The sequence below is a fragment of the Balaenoptera ricei genome, chromosome 13, assembly GCF_028023285.1.
Source record: "Balaenoptera ricei isolate mBalRic1 chromosome 13, mBalRic1.hap2, whole genome shotgun sequence".
NCBI lineage: Eukaryota > Metazoa > Chordata > Mammalia > Artiodactyla > Balaenopteridae > Balaenoptera > Balaenoptera ricei.
The window spans coordinates 49,311,117-49,328,653 of record NC_082651.1 but is presented as its reverse complement, the minus strand read 5'-3'; the positions used below and the strand labels follow the sequence as shown (position 1 = coordinate 49,328,653).

The 17,537-nt window shown below is 36.3% G+C and overlaps 1 protein-coding gene across 4 annotated transcripts in view; it reads left to right on the top strand.

Annotated features, from left to right (window-relative positions):
• Positions 1-17,537, top strand: part of EHBP1 (EH domain binding protein 1) — a 339,673-nt gene that overhangs the window by 226,173 nt on the left and 95,963 nt on the right. For all 4 annotated transcript variants that reach the window (XM_059943246.1, XM_059943245.1, XM_059943243.1 and 1 more), the window contains 2 exons: positions 10,061-10,239; positions 10,866-10,914. In XM_059943246.1, the coding sequence (XP_059799229.1) occupies positions 10,061-10,239; positions 10,866-10,914 (228 nt within the window). The remainder of the gene's footprint in view (positions 1-10,060; positions 10,240-10,865; positions 10,915-17,537) is intronic.

Sequence of the window (17,537 nt, the reverse complement as noted above, 5' to 3'; positions counted from 1 at the left end):
TAGATTCTTGCCTCCTTTGTCACAGGTTAATTGACCATAGGTGTGTGGGTTTATTTCTGGGCTCTCTATTCTGTTCCATTGATCCATATGTCTGTTTTTGTGCCAGTACCACATTGTTTTGATTACTGTAGCTTTGTAGTATTGTCTGAAGTCTGGGAGGGTTATGCCTCCTGCTTTGTTCTATTTTAGGATTATTTATTATAGTTCTTTTAAAAATGTCATGGGTAATTTGATAGGGATCCACTCTTGGGCATATACCCAGACAAAACTATAATTTGAAAAGATACATGCACCCCTATTTTCATTGCAACATTATTTACAATAGCCAAGACATGGAAACAATCTAAATGTCCATCAGTAGATGAATGGATAAAGAAGATATGGGGGGGGTGTGTGTATGTGTATGTACTTAGCCATAAAAAAGAATGAAATCATGCCATTTGCAGCAACATGGATGAACCTAGAGATTATCATACTGACAGAAGTAAGTCAGAAAGAGAAAGACAAATACCGTATGATATCACTTATATGTGGAATCTAAAATACGACACAAATGAATATATCTACGAAACAGAAAGGCTCACAGACATAGGGAACGGACTTGTGGTTATCAAGTGGGTGTGGGAGATGGTGGTAGGGGAGTTTGGGATTGGCAGATGCAAACTAGTATATATAGGATGGATAAACAACAAGGTCCTACTGTGTAGCACAGGGAACTATATTCAGTATCCTGTGATAAACCAAAATACGGAAGAATATGAAAAAGAATATATATATATGTATGACTGAGTCATTTTGCTGTACAGCAGAAATTAACACAACATTGTAAGTCAACTATACTTCAATAAATTTTTTTTTTTAGAAGTATCACGAGGAAAAAAAAGATTTGCTTGGATCATGAAATGAGGTGGGAAATTACACTCATTTTTCTAACTCTCTGGAAGAATTTGTGTAATGTTGGAGATATTTCTTCCTTGAATGTTTGGTGGAATTTATCACTGAAGTCAAAGAATTTTTTATAGGAAGGTTTTTAATTACAAATTCAATTTCTTTAATAGTGATAGAACTCTCCAGGTTTTTTATTTCTTCTGGCTATACTTTTCTAGGAATTTGCTTCCCTCTTTTTTTCTTGATCAGTCACACTATAGTTTTAAACAATTTTGTCTTTTCAAAGAGGCAACTTTTGGTTTTGTTGATCCTTTTTATTGTATGTTTACCTTCTATTTCATTATTTTTTGCTTTCATCTTTTTTTATTGTGGTTAGTTGCTGTACAATATTATATAAGTTTTAGGTGTACAACAGAGTGATTTACAATTTTTAAAGGTTATGTTTCATTTATAGTTGTTATAAAATATTGTCTATATTCCCTGTGTTGTACAATATGTTTTTTATTATTTTATTTTTTCTACTTTTGAGGGTAGAGGGGATCATATTGCTATTTGGGAGTCTACCAAAAGTGTAGCTCTGTCTCTTAACTCACTCTTCCAGATCAGCCATTAAGAAAGGAGAACTGAGAGTTTCGCTCACTGTGGTTTTCTAGTCTGTCCAGGTCTAGGCTTGGACGTTTCTTAGAAGGTTGTCTAAAATGTACTTTTTTAAATTGTTATTTATTTATTTATTTATTTGGTCTTAGTTGCAGCACGTGGGATTTTTCGTGCGGGCGGGCTCTTCGTTGCGGTGCGCGGGCTTCTCTCTAGTTGTAGTGTGTGGGCTCTGTAGTTGCGGTATGTGGGCTTAGTTGCCCCGCAGCATGTGGGATCTTAGTTCCCCGACAAGGGATCCAACCATCACCCCCTGCATTGCAAGACAGATTCTTAACCACTGGACCACCAGGGAAGTCCCCTAAAAAATACTTTGTTCAACTTTTTAAAAATGTGTTCAGATGTTAGTCCTACTTTAATGTAAACAGAAGTTCCTCCCAATATGACTTTATTACAGAATAATCTTTCTGATTGTCGAGTAGTAGAATAACAAAGCCTAACTTTCAGTTTTTCTCTGAGAATAAATTGAAATTACTTAAATGAAAACACTTTGAAAAAGGATAGGAACAGTACTGATACAAATATTCTTGTTTTCACCACTGCTGTTGCTTGGGGCTCACCAAATGTTAAATTTATCCAAAGTTCCCTCAACCATTTGCAATAATTTGTGGTTGGGAGAAGACTACCCAGAATCAGTAGTAGGGAGACCAAAATGTCCTGCAGCTTTAGCAATGGTAGTGTGTATCTCATTGCTCTGTACTTAGTTCTAGTTCTAGTTCCAACCAATAATCTAAAATACAACAGAATGCACAAAGGGTTTTATTAATAGAATACTCCTAGGTTTTAAAGTGGGTAGATTGCCTTTTTAAAAATCAATTAATTTAATATACACTGGGGCAGTGATCTAAGTTCTGAAAAAGATAAGTTGACCGAAGCAATCACTAGTCTCAAAAAAACTTACAGGTTTTACTGAGGTCCTAAAACTACATTATCTCAAAGTGTGAAATGCATGTTGTTTAAGAGAACAGGCTCTGGAATGGGAACACCTTTGTATAGATTCTAACTCCTCCACTTCTAGGTGTAAAATGTCAGTTTCCTCAACTGAAATTGGGAATAACAACTATCTCAGAGGAGTTGTAAGATTAAATGAGCTAATCCATGTAAAGATTTTAACATTGCATGTGGGAAATAGTAGGTGCTCAGAATATACTTTAAGAATTAATGAAAAGTTAGTCTTTTTGTAGAAAGAAGAATTGAATATATTGTAGTAAAAATGTTATAAGAGAGGCATAAAGAGTCAAAGGAACATTGAAAAGTGCTCCCACTGACTAGGAGCTGGAAAGAGAGTTCATGTGGTAGATGACAACTGAACTTAACCTTGAAGGTAGAGTAGAATTGTAGCAACTGTACTTGGGACAGAAGATATTCCAAGTTGGGTGACAGTCTGTAAGATCAAAGACTGGAAGGGGGGGAGCTGGGAGCTGGCAGGAAACCATAGTGATTTTAGAGAATAATGAGTCATCTAGAGAATAGATACATTGAAAAAGCTTTGATGTTCAATGCTCAGTATTTTGACATCATTTTGTATGTTCTTGAGAGCCTTTAGAGACTTTGATCTGCACTTTAAGATTGTTGCTATGGCAATGGGTCAAATAAGGGAGAATTTGGAAGAAGGAAAACTTATTTGGAAGATTTTGCAATAGCCTAGGCAAAAGAAGATAAATTGCAAAAACTTTACAACAATAAAATCAAAATTGCCTGTGAATTAGCTAGTAAAGGATGATAGGTGAAGGAAGAGAGTTCAAAGCTGATTCTGAGATTAAGAGTCTAGATGATTGGGACAATATAATTGCAATATCATTTGCAAACATAATGAAAATGAAGCAGGTTATAAGGAAAAAGTATAATTATGGTTTGGGACATATTGAGTATGAATTTTATGTGGCAGGAAGGACAGCCAGCTGGAAATGTCAACTTGAGATAGTTTGAACTATAAATGTATATTTGGGAATCATCTGCATGGAAGTGATAGTTGGAATCCTGGGAGTGAATCGATTCAAAGTGTGGAGAGAGAAAACTATTTAGAGCAATACCTAGAGGAATATATGCTTGTATCAGTGGAAGAAGGGGAGACAGCCAAAGAGAAAGCAACTGTAGTCAGAGGGGTAGAGTAGAAGAAAGTGGAAGTGAAATTTCTTACAACTATTGAAACTTAGGAAACTTTGTAACAAGTTATTTGACTAGGTTTCCTGAAAGAGATCCTGTTGCTGTTGTTAGCAAGAATAACTTGGTGGCCTTACTGTCTTTAATACTGTATGTAATATGCTATGTTAACAGAAATAGTATTTTAATATTATCTATATTAGAGCCTAGAACTGTCAAGTCAAACTGTGGTCTCAAGTCCTAGATCCTCTCTACTCTCACCACTTTAAACTGCCTTAATAATCATGTTGGTTGACATCTAACTGTAGTTCTCAGTTAAACTGAGATTGTGCAATTTCATCCACACAGTGCCTTGACAGAGAGCAAACTGGGAGGATCACCTAATTAAACAGACTCTGATCATTCTGATCATAAAGTTATAATTAGAATGGCTTTTAGATATTTCCTCTCTCAGTGCATAAAAAAGACAACTGTAATATCTGTGCTTTACTTTCCCAACATGTTAAGTAGAGGTGCTTTCTCATACATCTGGTCATTGCAAAAATACAAGAAAGAACTTTTAAATAGTTGTTCCAACATTTGAAATTTGGTTCTACCCTTAATGGCAAGATTTTGGTGTCTTTCTTTCTTTGGAAAACAATAAATTACAAAGTCATTCAGAGTTTCTTTTTTTTTACCAAACCCATAAAAAAAAGATTGCCAAAAATTCCAAGTACCCCATTTTGCACATAGAGTATCAAGATTATCTTCTAGTTAAAGCAGGGGTCCCCAACCGATAACGATCTGTGGCCTGTTAGGAACCCGGGCTGCACAGCAGGAGGTGAGTGGCGGGTGAGCGAGCGAGGCTTCGTCTGCTGCTCCCCATCACTCGCATTACCTCCTGAACCATCTCCCCTACCCCCACCCTGTCAGTGGAGAAATTGTCTTCCAGGAAACCAGTCCCTGATGCCAAAAAGGTTGGGGACGGCTGAGTTAAAGCTCTGTTTGCAAAAAAAATTTTCCACTGTCTTGAAGAAATTCATGGCGATTAAAATTTCCAAAAGACCCTCAAAAATAGGAATTCAAGTGCTGATAACGTATCAGTGGTAGTAATAATAATTGCAGTTAACATTCACCAAATGGTTACTGTGTGCTGTACTTTGTGCTAAATGTTTTGCGTTCATTTATTCATTTAACAGTGTTTACTGAGTGCCTACTATATGCCAGGAACTGTTCTGGGATAGGTTAATGAAAACAAAACAAATTAAAATCCCTGCCCTCATAGCCCTTATATTTACTGAGGATGGACAGGTAATAAGCAATAAACATAACCAATAACTACATTTTGGTAATGACCAAAATAAAGTATATGGACCATAAGAAGATTATAAATACTATGGAAACATCAGAGCAAGGGAAGGGAAGGTCAGGAGTGCTGGGTTGGGATTGGGCAATAGAGGTGGGTTGCATTATTAGATGGGATGGTCAGAATAGGCCTGATAGAGATGGTTGTATTGGAGTTAATCGTACAACTGGAACAATTTGTGTAAAGGCACTAAGGTGGGACCCCATCTGGGGTATCCAAGGAACAGCAAAGAAGTCAGTTTGGTTCAAAGTGATCAAGGGAGAGAGTGGTAATGAGCATAATGGGTGGGAGGCAGGGAAGGCAGAACTTGTTACTATAACAGCACTGTGAGACAAGTACCATTACAATCCCCCATTTTATAGATGAGGAAACTGAGACATAGGGAAGTCAAGGAAGCTGCCACATACAAAATCAGGAGCCATCTGTAGCAAGAAACAAGCAGTTTCATCCATTTATATACTGAAGGTTTTGAAATGATATAACTATTTATTTCTTTATTACCCTCTGCAAAATATCAGATGAAAGCTCAGCACTTCTGAAGTGGATGATTCATCAAACAGTGGCTCTACTTCAGTTTTCTGTCTGCAACCAACATGACCATTTATAGGGCTTATAATTTCATCAGTTTCTTCCATTACATATGACTTCTTTTTCCTGGCAGTGCAGTAAGCATCCCTGTGAGATGTTTTAATACAAGGGTTTTGTGTTAGGATAAATCCAAAGTTTACTTTAGTTCTTCTAGCCTTTTCATATTGAGCCTTCTTAGAAACAAGAATATATTCATAATCATAATGACATGGTAGGTTTTTCTCAATTTTTAAGTTCAGAAAGCCACTCTAGATTACAGCATGGTGACAATGGCATTCGTACTTTACTTATGTACATGCTATTGACGATTAGAATTAATCGGTGTAATGATAGTTGCAGATTATCTGGCCAGTGTACCTGCTACACATGCTTGAAACGAATCAATGCCTTAATAGTATAATTTGATATAGGAAAACATTTTAATAAAAGCAATCTTTTAAATAAATGTGTTTGTGCCTAGGTCATTGAATCCCTGGCTAGAGGGATTTGAAAATATCTTTTTACCTAAAAGTGACTTTTCACTGTGACTTTCAAATCCCTCTACTTACTTAATCTGGAACTACAGTGAAGAATGCTCTGTGGACGAGCCAGGGAATCAATTAACTAGTCACAAACACATTTTTTAAAAGATTTTCCATTATTTAAAAGATTGCATCTATGAAAAGTCACTTTTACATATTTAATAGTTCATTTTAGGACTTCCCCGGTGGTTCAGTGGTTAAGACTCCATGCTTCCACTGCAGGGGGCGTGGGTTCCATCCCTGGTTGGAGAAGTCCCACATGCCTTACAGTGTGGGGCAGGGGGGGGGGGGCTGTCATTTTAATACATGCTAGATTGATAGTTAAAAGAGCTATCACATTTCACAGAACTAGAAAAAAAATTTTCGCAATTTGTGTGGAAACACAAAAGACCCCAAATAGCCAAAGCAATCTTGAGAAAGAAAAACGGAGCTGGAGGAATCAGGCTTCCTGACTTCAGACTATACTACAAAGCAACAGTAATCAAGACAGTATAGTACTGGCACAAAAACAGAAATATGGATCAGTGGAACAGGATAGAAAGCCCAGAGATAAACCCATGCACCTATGGTCACCTATCTTTGATAAAGGAGGCAAGAATATACAGTGGAGAAAAGACAGCCTCTTCAATAAGTGGTGCTGGGAAAACTGGACAGCTACATGTGAAAGAATGAAATTAGAACACTCCCTAACACCATACACAAAAATAAACTCAAAATGGATTAAAGACCTAAATGTAAGGCCAGACACTATCAAACTCTTAGAGGAAAACATAAGCAGAACACTCTATGACATAAATCACAGCAAGATCCTGTTTGACCCACCTCCTAGAGAAATGGAAATAAAAACAAAAATAAACGAATGGGACCTAATGAAACTTAAAAACTTTTCACAGCAAAGGAAACCATAAACAAGACAAAAAGACAACCCTCAGAATGGGAGAAAATATTTGCAAACGAAGCAACTGACAAAGGATTAATCTCCAAAATTTACAAGCAGCTCATGCAGCTCAATATCAAAAAAACAAACAACCCAATCCAAAAATGGGCAGAAGACCTAAATAGACATTTCTCCAAACAAGATATACAGATTGCCAACAAACACATGAAAGAATGCTCAACATCACTAATCATTAGAGAAATGCAAATCAAAACTACAATGAGGTATCACCTCACGCTGGTCAGAATGGCCATCATCAAAAAATCTACAAAAATAATCTTGGGGCCTCTTTAAAACCAGATTTGTCCTAATTGACTTCGCATCTGAGATTAAAAACACACAATGGGGGCTTCCCTGGTGGCACAGTGGTTGAGAATCTGCCTGCCAATGCAGGGAACACGGGTTTGCGCCCTGGTCTGGGAGGATCCCACATGCCGCGGAGCAACTGGACCCGTGAGCCACAACTACTGAGCCTGCGCATCTGGAGCCTGTGCTCCGTAACAAGAGAGGTCGCGACAGTGAGAGGCCCGCGCACCGCGATGAAGAGTGGCCCCCACTCGCCGCAACTAGAGAAAGCCCTCGCACAGAAACAAAGACCCAACACAGCCAAAAATTAACAAATAAATTTTTTTAAAAATCTACAAAAATAAATGCTGGACAGGGTGTGGAGAAAAGGGAACCCTCTTGCACTGTTGGTGGGAATGTAAATTGATACAGCCACTATGGAGAACAGTATGGAGGTTCCTTAAAAAACTAAAAATAGAACTACCATATGACCCAGCAATCCCATTACTGGGCATATACGCTGAGAAAACCATAATTCAAAAAGAGTCATGTACCACAATGTTCATTGCAGCTCTATTTACAATAGCCAGGACATGGAAGCAACCTAAGTATCCATCAACAGATGAATGGATAAAGAAGATGTGGCACATACATACAATGGAATATTACTCAGCCATAAAAAGAAACAAAATTGAGTTATTTGTAGTGAGGTGGGTGGACCTAGAGTCTGTCATACACAGTGAAGTAAGTCAGAAAGAGAAAAACAAATACCATATGCTAACACATATATCTAAAAATCTAAATCTAAACAACAAACAAAAAAATGGTCATGAAGAACATAGGGGCAAGATGGGAACAAAGACGCAGACCTACTGGAGAATGGACTTGAGGATACGGGGAAGGGGAAGGGTAAACTGGGACAAAGTGAGAGAGTGGCATGGACATATATACACTACCAAATGTAAAATAGGTAGCTAGTGGGAAGCAGCTGCATAGCACAGGGAGATCAGCTCGGTGCTCTGTGACCACCTAGAGGGGTGGGATAGGGAGGGTGGGAGGGAGGGAGACGCAAGAGGGAAGAGATATGGGGATATGTGTATATGTATAACTGATTCACTTTGTTATAAAGCAGAAACTAACACACCATTGTAAAGCAATTATACTCCAATAAAGATGTTAAAAAAAAGAAAAAAGAGCTATCATTTATTCTAAGGTAAATATCTTCCTATACTGGGGATTCTATTTTTATCTAATTGTTCATATTAAGTAGAACTAACCCAAATTTGCTGATTTTTATGACCTGGAAATTTTTCAGCATTGACTTTGTATAGGTGATCATTTAAAGAACAGCGCTTTGCTAGATTCATGGTTGTTTATATAACAATTTGTTACTCAGACAGTTAATAAAAAGTAAGAAATTACATTCTTGGTGTTTGTTACTTGTCTTCCCACAGGAGCAGTGAATACATAAATCATAATTATGTGGGGTTGATTTAAATTGTTTGGCACTAACATCCTTTTGTCAAATGGGGGCATCATTGGTCTTCCTTAAGTAAGCTGTGTGGCAAGAATGGTTTGCTTGTTAAACTCAAATGATATTAGGGGTAAATAATTGTTCTCCTTTCACCTTATTTTAGAGGGCTTCTATTTATGTCTATAGCCAGCACTCTTAATTGATAGCAGTATTTAAAGTCTAGAAACTTTTAGTAGTTTTTTTTTATAGTTTTCAATTATATCAACCTCTAAAGTTACCATCACAAAATGTGATTGTTATTCAGTAAAAGAAAATGACATGGTTTTAAGAATAACAGAAGTTTAAGATAAAAATCTTATTATGAGTTTTTGTTTTGTTGTCATCATTGTTGTTTTAAGTATATGAACAAGGGGAAAAATCAAGTAAATGCTTTAGATTTAAAACACACATCCCCCTACATCCACACACCTAGCTAACCTAATAATATCCAAAAGTAGCCATCAATAATTAGAAGATATTTGGAGCAAATCCAAATTATATACTGATGTGTGCTATTACTACCAACACCTGACTGTCGCTAATAACTAAATCTGTTTTGCCAGCATTAAATTTATATAAGAAGTATGTTTGAATATGGTTATCATTGCACTAAAATGTGTATGATTACTGTATGTATATATATTTTTTGGCCGTGCCTCGCGGCCTGCGGGATATCAGTTCCCCAACCAGGGAATGAACCTGTGCCCCTGCAATGAAAGCACCGAGTCCTAACCACTGGACCACCAGGGAATTCCCAATTACTGTATTTTTAAAAACTATTATTTTGACCTCTCCACTACTAACAATTTGTGCTACAGTTAGACTTCAAAATACATTCTTTTTAATATACTGAAAAAGAAACTATATTTGTACATGATTGCATTTGGGGAAGATTTTTTTAGTATGTGAGAGTTATACAGATATTCAGCCTTAAGTATTTAAATACTTTAATGTTTCCATTAATGTAGCTCTTGGCCTGTTCTTATGTATAACATTAAAATCTTGCATATGTATATCTTTGTCAAGCAGACGCCATAGGCTAAAACTGAAGATAATAACTTAAGATTTATGTCTCCTTTCTTAGAGGTTACAGTTGTCTTGAAGTGACAGTTCTGAAGTACCTATACTGACATCAAAGTGTTCAAGTGATCCAGTTAGGTCAATTAATGTTAATTTTCATCTTCCATTAAATTATTTTAATGTTTTCCTCTTTTCATTTTTTCTAGCCGAGTCCTATACCAAGTCCTGTTTTGGGACGAAAGCCAAATGCTAGTCAGTCTTTGCTTGTATGGTGCAAAGAAGTTACAAAAAACTACCGGGGAGTGAAAATCACCAATTTTACTACATCATGGAGAAATGGTTTATCTTTTTGTGCAATATTACACCACTTTAGACCAGATTTAATGTAAGTAGAAACACTTTACATTCCTATAAATATTTTGTAAATAATAAAGTTTAAAAAGAAAAGGAAACAAACCATAAAATAATTTCTTAGCACATGTCCTGAAATACTTGATTTTTTTTTTTATCACCCATACTCTTGCTTTTTGGGAGAAGAAATATATCCCAGAAAGAAAAGTAGTTCCTTCTTGATGCCTAAAAACAATCTTTTCTGTTTTAAAAGAGCATATTTTTTTCCTTAATCTCATACAAAAAACTGACTTCAAATTATTATGAAAATTGTGTTAGTGTTAAAATGAGATGAGACAGATAAGCCTGTAGCTCTTTATACATTGACAACAAGGGGTTACCTCATGGTGAATTTGGTTGTCAAGGTTAGTCTCTGGTCCCTTGCCTTAACTTCTCTTTTAGATGGAAAGCTTCAGGCATTGGAACTTGTAATCACTGTTATTTATTTACGTATTTATTTCCTTAATTTTCCACACTATTAGTTTTGTTGATGGAATTGCTGTGAAATTGCTGGTTACTCTTTGGTATTATTGAATGTCAAATTTTAAGATTCAGTTTGTTTTAAAAACAGCTGTTTTTATCAATTACTGTATTTACCTACTGTGCCATTTTCTCCCTCAGTGACTACAAGTCTCTGAATCCTCAAGACATTAAAGAGAACAACAAAAAGGTAAGAATTGCCAAAGAAAAAAAATACATAGTGTCAATTTTGGCTTCTCTGCAGGCATTTATTAATTTGGGGAAAGTGAGGTTGTTTTGTGAGGTCCTAACTATAGCTCACAGAAGGTAGTCTGTTTCCTGTCAATTTTGGCTTCTCCGCAGGCTTTTATTAATTTGGGGAAAGTGAGGTTGTTTTGTGAGGTCCTAACTATAGCTCACAGAAAGTAGTCTGTTTCCTGCAGTTCCAGTAGGATGCATGGTTTACTCTAGTTTGTCATGGCCTTTAAAAATCACAAGTGCCAGACTGGCATCAGATTATAATAATATGTATGAACTTCATTAACTGTTAAATGTTTGTTAAAGCATGTTGCTTTTATTTATCTCTTAGCAAGATTTAGCTTTTAAAAAGTGCAATCCAAACTGTTGTGCCATGAGTTTAGAAAAACCTGTTGGGAGCGGATGAAAGCAGGAGCCTGATGGGTATGCAAAAAAGAATGCATATGTTCCCAGAGGCAAAAAGATATGAACATTGGTTCTTTTTATTTTTTTCTCACTTTTTTCCCCCTTTTTCTGGTAAACTGTGCAGTTTTTTTCCACATAATTAATTAATGTACTGAGGTCAGAGCTTCCCAATTGGTGTGGGGAAGATACTGATCCTTTCAGCCCTCAGGGTAGCTACACAGGTGTGAGTTGCTACAGCCCTCTGGGCCAGCTGACTGTGGCTGCAGGCTGACTTAACTATGTACCCCAAAATGCAGCACAATATTACAATTTTCTCTGTGCACCACAACATAAAAAAGGAGGAAGCACCTATCTCAGCATACAGCAGGTACTCATTTAATGCTTTTTTTCCTGCTGAATTGAATTCTTCAACTGAAAAGTGTTGTCTTTAAGAGCAAGAGTTCTTAACCTGGGAGTTATGGATAGAATTCAGGGGATCCTTGATCATGGCTAGGGAAAAAAAAATTTATTTTCTCATTTCTTTAACTGAAATTTAGCATTTTCTTCAATTATGAATTTACACAACAAACCATTGTAGTATTAGCCATGCCTGAGACTTTTTCACCTTTAGAATCTCAGATATTTTCCTATCACTTTACAGTTGCAAATATCTACAACTACCTTTTAAGCTCATCACTCCTTCATAATTGTAGCAGTTTGTACATCCATAAAAAGCACATTTATTGTTTCTCAAATTCCATTTTCCTAATATTTTCAAATACTTATTTTTCAATAATTGGTTTCTTTTGTAATCATATGTATTTTTTTAACTTTTTATTTTATATTGGAGTATAGCCGATTAACAATGTTGTGATAGTTTCAGGTGCACAGCAAAGGGGCTCAACCATACATATACATGTATCCATTCTCCCCCAAACTCCCCTCCCATCCAGGCTGCCACATAACATTGAGCAGAGTTCCCTGTGCTATACAATAGGTCCTTGTTGGTTATCCATTTTAAATATAGCAGTGTGTACATGTTGGTCCCCAACTCCCTAACTATCCCTTCCCCTCATCCTTCCCCCCTGGTAAGCATAAATTCATTCTCTAAGTCTGTGAGTCTGTTTCCATTTTGTAAATAAGTTCATTTGTATCATTTCTTTTTAGATTCCCATATAAGGAATATCATATGATATTTCTCTTTCTCTGTCTGACTTACTTCACTCAGTATGACAATCTCTAGGTCCATCCATGTTGCTGCAAATGGCATTATTTCATTCTTTTTAATGGCTCAGTAATATTCCATTGTATATATATACCACATCTTCTCTATCCATTCCTCTGTCGGTGGAATGGATAAAGGTTGCTTCCATGTCTCAGCTATTGTAAACAGTGCTACAATGAACACTGGGGTGCATGTATTCTTTCAGACCATGTTTTTCTCTAGATATATGCCCAGGAGTGGGATTGCAGGGTCATATGGTAGCTCTATTTTTAGTTTTTTAAGGAACTTCCATACTGTTCTCCAGTGGTTGTACCAATTTACATTCCCACCAGCAGTGTAGGAGGGTTCCCTTCTCTCCACACCCTCTCCAGATTTTATCGTTTGTGAATTTTTTGATGATAGCCATTTTGACTGGTGTGAGGTGATATCTCATTGTAATTTTGATTTGTATTTCTCTAATAATTAGCGATGTTGAACATCTTTCCATGTGCTGCTGGGCCATCTGTATGTCTTCTTTGGTGAAATGTCTATTTAGGTCTTCTGCCCATTTTTTGATTGGGTTGTTTGTTTTGATGATATGAAGCCTCATGGGCTATTTTTAAATTTTGGAGACTTGTTGGTCACATCATTTGCAAATATTTTCTCCTAATCTGTGGGTTGTCTTTTCGTTTTGTTTATGGTTTCCTTTGCTGTGCAAAAGCTTTTGAGTTTAATTAGGTCCCATTTGTTTATTTTTGTTTTTATTTCCATTATTCTGGGAGACAGATTGAAAAAGATATTGCTGCGATTTATGTTAGAGAGTGTTCTGCCTAAGTTTTCCTCTAGGAGCTTTATAGTGTCCAGTCTCACATTTAGGTCTTTAATCCATTTTGAGCTTATTTTTGTGTATGGTGTTAAAGAATGATTTAATTTCATTTTTTTACATGTAGCTGTCCAGTTTTCCCAGCACCATTTGTTGAAGAGACTGTCTTTCCACCTTGTGTAGTCTTGCCTCCTTTGTCATAGATTAATTGACCATAGGTGCGTGGGTTTATTTCTGGGCTTTCTGTCCTGTTCCACTTATCTATATTTCTGTTTTTGTGCCAGTACCATACTGTTTTGATGACTGTAGCTTTGTAGTATAGTCTGAAGTCAGAGAGCCTGACTCCTCCAGCTCCATTTTTCTTTCTCAATATTGCTTTGGCTATTTGGGGTCTTTTGTGTCTCCATACAGATTTTAAGATTTTTTGTTCTAGTTCTGTGAAAAATGCCATTGGTAATTTGATAGGGATTGCATTGAATCTGTAGATTGCCTTGGGTAGTATAGACATTTTGACAATATTGATTCTTCCAATCCATGAACATGGTATATCTTTCCATCTGTTAGTGTCTTCTTCGATTTCTTTCATCAGTGTCTTACAGTTTTCAGAGTACAGGTCTCCTTACTCTTATTCTTGTCTCCTTAGGTAGGTTTATTCCTACGTAATTTATTCTTTTTGATGGGATGATAAATGGGATTGTTTCTTGAATTTCTCTTTCTGATCTTTTGTTGTTAAGTGTATAGAAATGCAACAGATTTCTGTGTGTTAATTTTGTAACCTGCAACTTTACCAGATTCATTGATGAGCTCTAGTAGTTTTCTGGTAGCATCTTTAGGATCTTCTATGTATAGTTTCATGTCATCTGCAAACAGTGACAGTTTAACTTCTTCTTTTCCAATTTGGATTCCTTTTCTTTCTTTTTCTTCTCTGATTGCCGTAGCTAGGACTTCCAAAACTATGTTGAATGAAAGTGGCAAGAGTGGACCTCCTTGTCTTGTTCCTGATCTTAGAGGACATGCTTTCAGCTTTTCACCATTGAGTATGATGTTAGGTGTAGGTTTGTCATATATAGCCTTTATTATTTTGAGGTAGTTTCCCTCTATGCACACTTTCTGGAGAGTTTTTATCAAAAATGGGTGCTGAATTTTGTCAAAAGAGTAATCATATGTATTTTATACACATTAAAACATTATTCTGAGAAGGGGTTCATTGCCAAAAGAATTCATGGGCCAAAGTGATTAATAACCTCTAGTCTAGGCTAAAGTTTTTTATTTACTTTAGGTAGTTAAAACCACCAGTGAGAAAAAGACTATAAAGGGAACCTTGGTAGAAGTTCAATTAACAGATGAGAATTTAAATCAAAATTTTTTTTACTTTTATTGCTCTCTAAAACCAAAAATTTAGGGGCTTCCCTGGTGGTGCAGTGGTTGAGAATCCGCCTGCCAATGCGGGGGACACGGGTTTGAGCCCTGGTCTGGGAGGATCCCACATGCCGCAGAGCAACTGGGCCCGTGAGCCACAATTACTGAGCCTGCGCGTCTGGAGCCTGTGCTCCGCAACAAGAGAGGCCGCGATAGTGAGAGGCCCGCGCACAGCGATGAAGAGTGGCCCCCGCTCGCCGCAACTAGAGAAAGCCCTGGCACAGAAACGAAGACCCAACACAGCCAAAAATAAATAAATAAATTAATTAATTAAAAACAAAAAAAACCCCAAAATTTATATTTCCATTAAAGAATTCTTGTTTCTTTGCAAATGCATGATGCTGGCCCCAGAGAAAAACATTTAAAAGCAGTCAGTTTTTTTATTGAAATATGCTATTAAAAAAGGTAATCTTTAAAAATCAGTATAATTTTCTTTATAGAAATCATGCTTCAAAATAAGTCATTCTCTTGAATTATTTCTTGTATGATTTTGAAGAGCCTGTGTCTGTCAAAGCAAAATGCCTTATTTTTTGTCAATTAAGTTATACAGTTGGCCCTCTGTATCCATGGATGTGGAACCCACAGATACAGAGGGCTGGCTGTATTCCACCATTTTACATAAGGGACTTGAGCATCCCCAGATTTGATATCTGCAGGGGGTGTTGGAATCAGTCCCCCATGGATACCAAGAGACAAGTACCTTTAGATATGACAGTTCTTTACCTGCATTTTCTTGCATTTGAATAAGCAAATTTAAATGCAGATAAGAGCATTATAAAATAAACCATTATTATTTTTTATAAGGTGAAGCTTTCAAGTTACTGTTTAAAATTTTGAAAAGCAAACATTTTTGATTTTACCTAGCTATATATTTTTAGAGTATGAGGAATCTCATTAGGGCTTAAGTTATACTTCTTTACATTATTTATTTCAGAAATTTAATAATGATGAACATACCTTGGATTTACATATTATTACAAAGAGAAATATTAAATATTAAATTTATTTTAATAATAATAAATTAAATAATAAATTAATAATAATTTAAATAAATAAATAATATAAATTTTAAAATAATAAATTAAATTAAATAATAAATTAAATATTAAAATTTTTCTCAATTAAATCTTAAAGGGCAGATGATTATAGCTTTTTTTAAAAAAATAAATTTATTTATTTATTTCTGGCTGCATTGGGTCTTCGTTGGTGCATGCGGGCCTTCTCTAGTTGTGGCCAGCAGGGACTACTCCTCGTTGTGGTGCACAGACTTCTCATTGTGGTGGCCTCTCTTGTTGCAGAGCCTGGGCTCTAGGCACACGGGCTTCAGTAGTTGTGGCACGTAGGCTTCAGTAGTTGTGGCTCGCTTGCTCTAGAGTGCAGGCTCAGTAGTTGTGGCGCATGGGCTTAGTTACTCTGCGGCATGTGGGATCTTCCCGGACCAGGGCTCAAACTCGTGTTCCCTGCATTGGCAGGTGGATTCTTAACCACTGTGCCTCCAGGGAAGTCCCAATTATAGCTTTTTGAAAGGATTTTAATTTAGATGATTCTGTTCATTGCACAAGTCAATACATAATTGTTGTTATACTTTCCTTTTCATCACTTTGCAACTTCTTTTTTTTTTTAATATTTATTTATTTATTTATGTATTTGGCTGTTCCGGCTCTTAATTGAGGCACACGGGATCTTTAGTTGCGGCATGCAGAATCTAGTTCCCTGACCAGGGACCAAAACTAGGCCCCCTGCATTGGGAGCACGGAGTGTTAACCACTGGACCACCAGGGAAGTCCCACAACTTCTTACCTGATATCTACATTGAGTATCATTTGCTACCTACAGACTTATTTCCAGCTTCACACAGTTCTTCCGGGTAACCCCATCTGCCCTTAATTGTTCTTAAAACAGTACAAGAAACAGTGCCTGTGTCTTAAGTTCCATGCAGATGCATAACATAACTGGCAGTGACTCCTTACCAATTAAATAACATCTAGCAATGAGTAAGACTATTTTCTTTTAAAGACCTCTTTTTTCTCCACACACAGCTAAAAAGACAGTAGGTGATTGACTATTGCAGAAGAGGTTAACCTATGGGAAAATTCCTTTATAAAGTCTTGACCTTGCTTACAAGAAATCTGGTTTGTTTTTAAATTTCTTTTAGTGCAATTAGTGTGCATAAAATGAATTGCTACATGAAACAAAACACCAGCAGGAGATTCCCCACAAGTAAGCTAATCATTTTCCCAGGTCTGTAAAAAGTGCTGAATAAAAATGGTATTTACCTGTGACATCTGATCTTAACCAATATGTCAGTGTTTTAGATAATTGGGAAATGTTTAGAATACTGCCTGTGGTGCTTTTCCTGATGGTTGCAATTGATGTCTGTCAATCAAGTTGTCAGGACTCATGAGGAAGAAAATGACTTTAATTTTCCTAAAACATGTAAAATAACAAACAGGCCCAAACATGCACACCAACTGAGCCATTCTCTCAAGTAAATATTTTGAGGTACCTATACTATAAAGCATAGTGCTGTGAAAACTGAAGAGGTTTTAATATCACAATTTATTTTTCATTTTCTTTCTTACTTATTCCATAACATTTATTAAACTACAGGCAGAATACAAGGATTAAATTCAAAGGTAGAAATGCACTGTAACATGTATATGCAAAAGACTGATTCCTTCTGAATTGTTACATAATTTCCTAAACTTTCTTTTTAGAAAAACTTTGAGTTATGATCCTATATCTG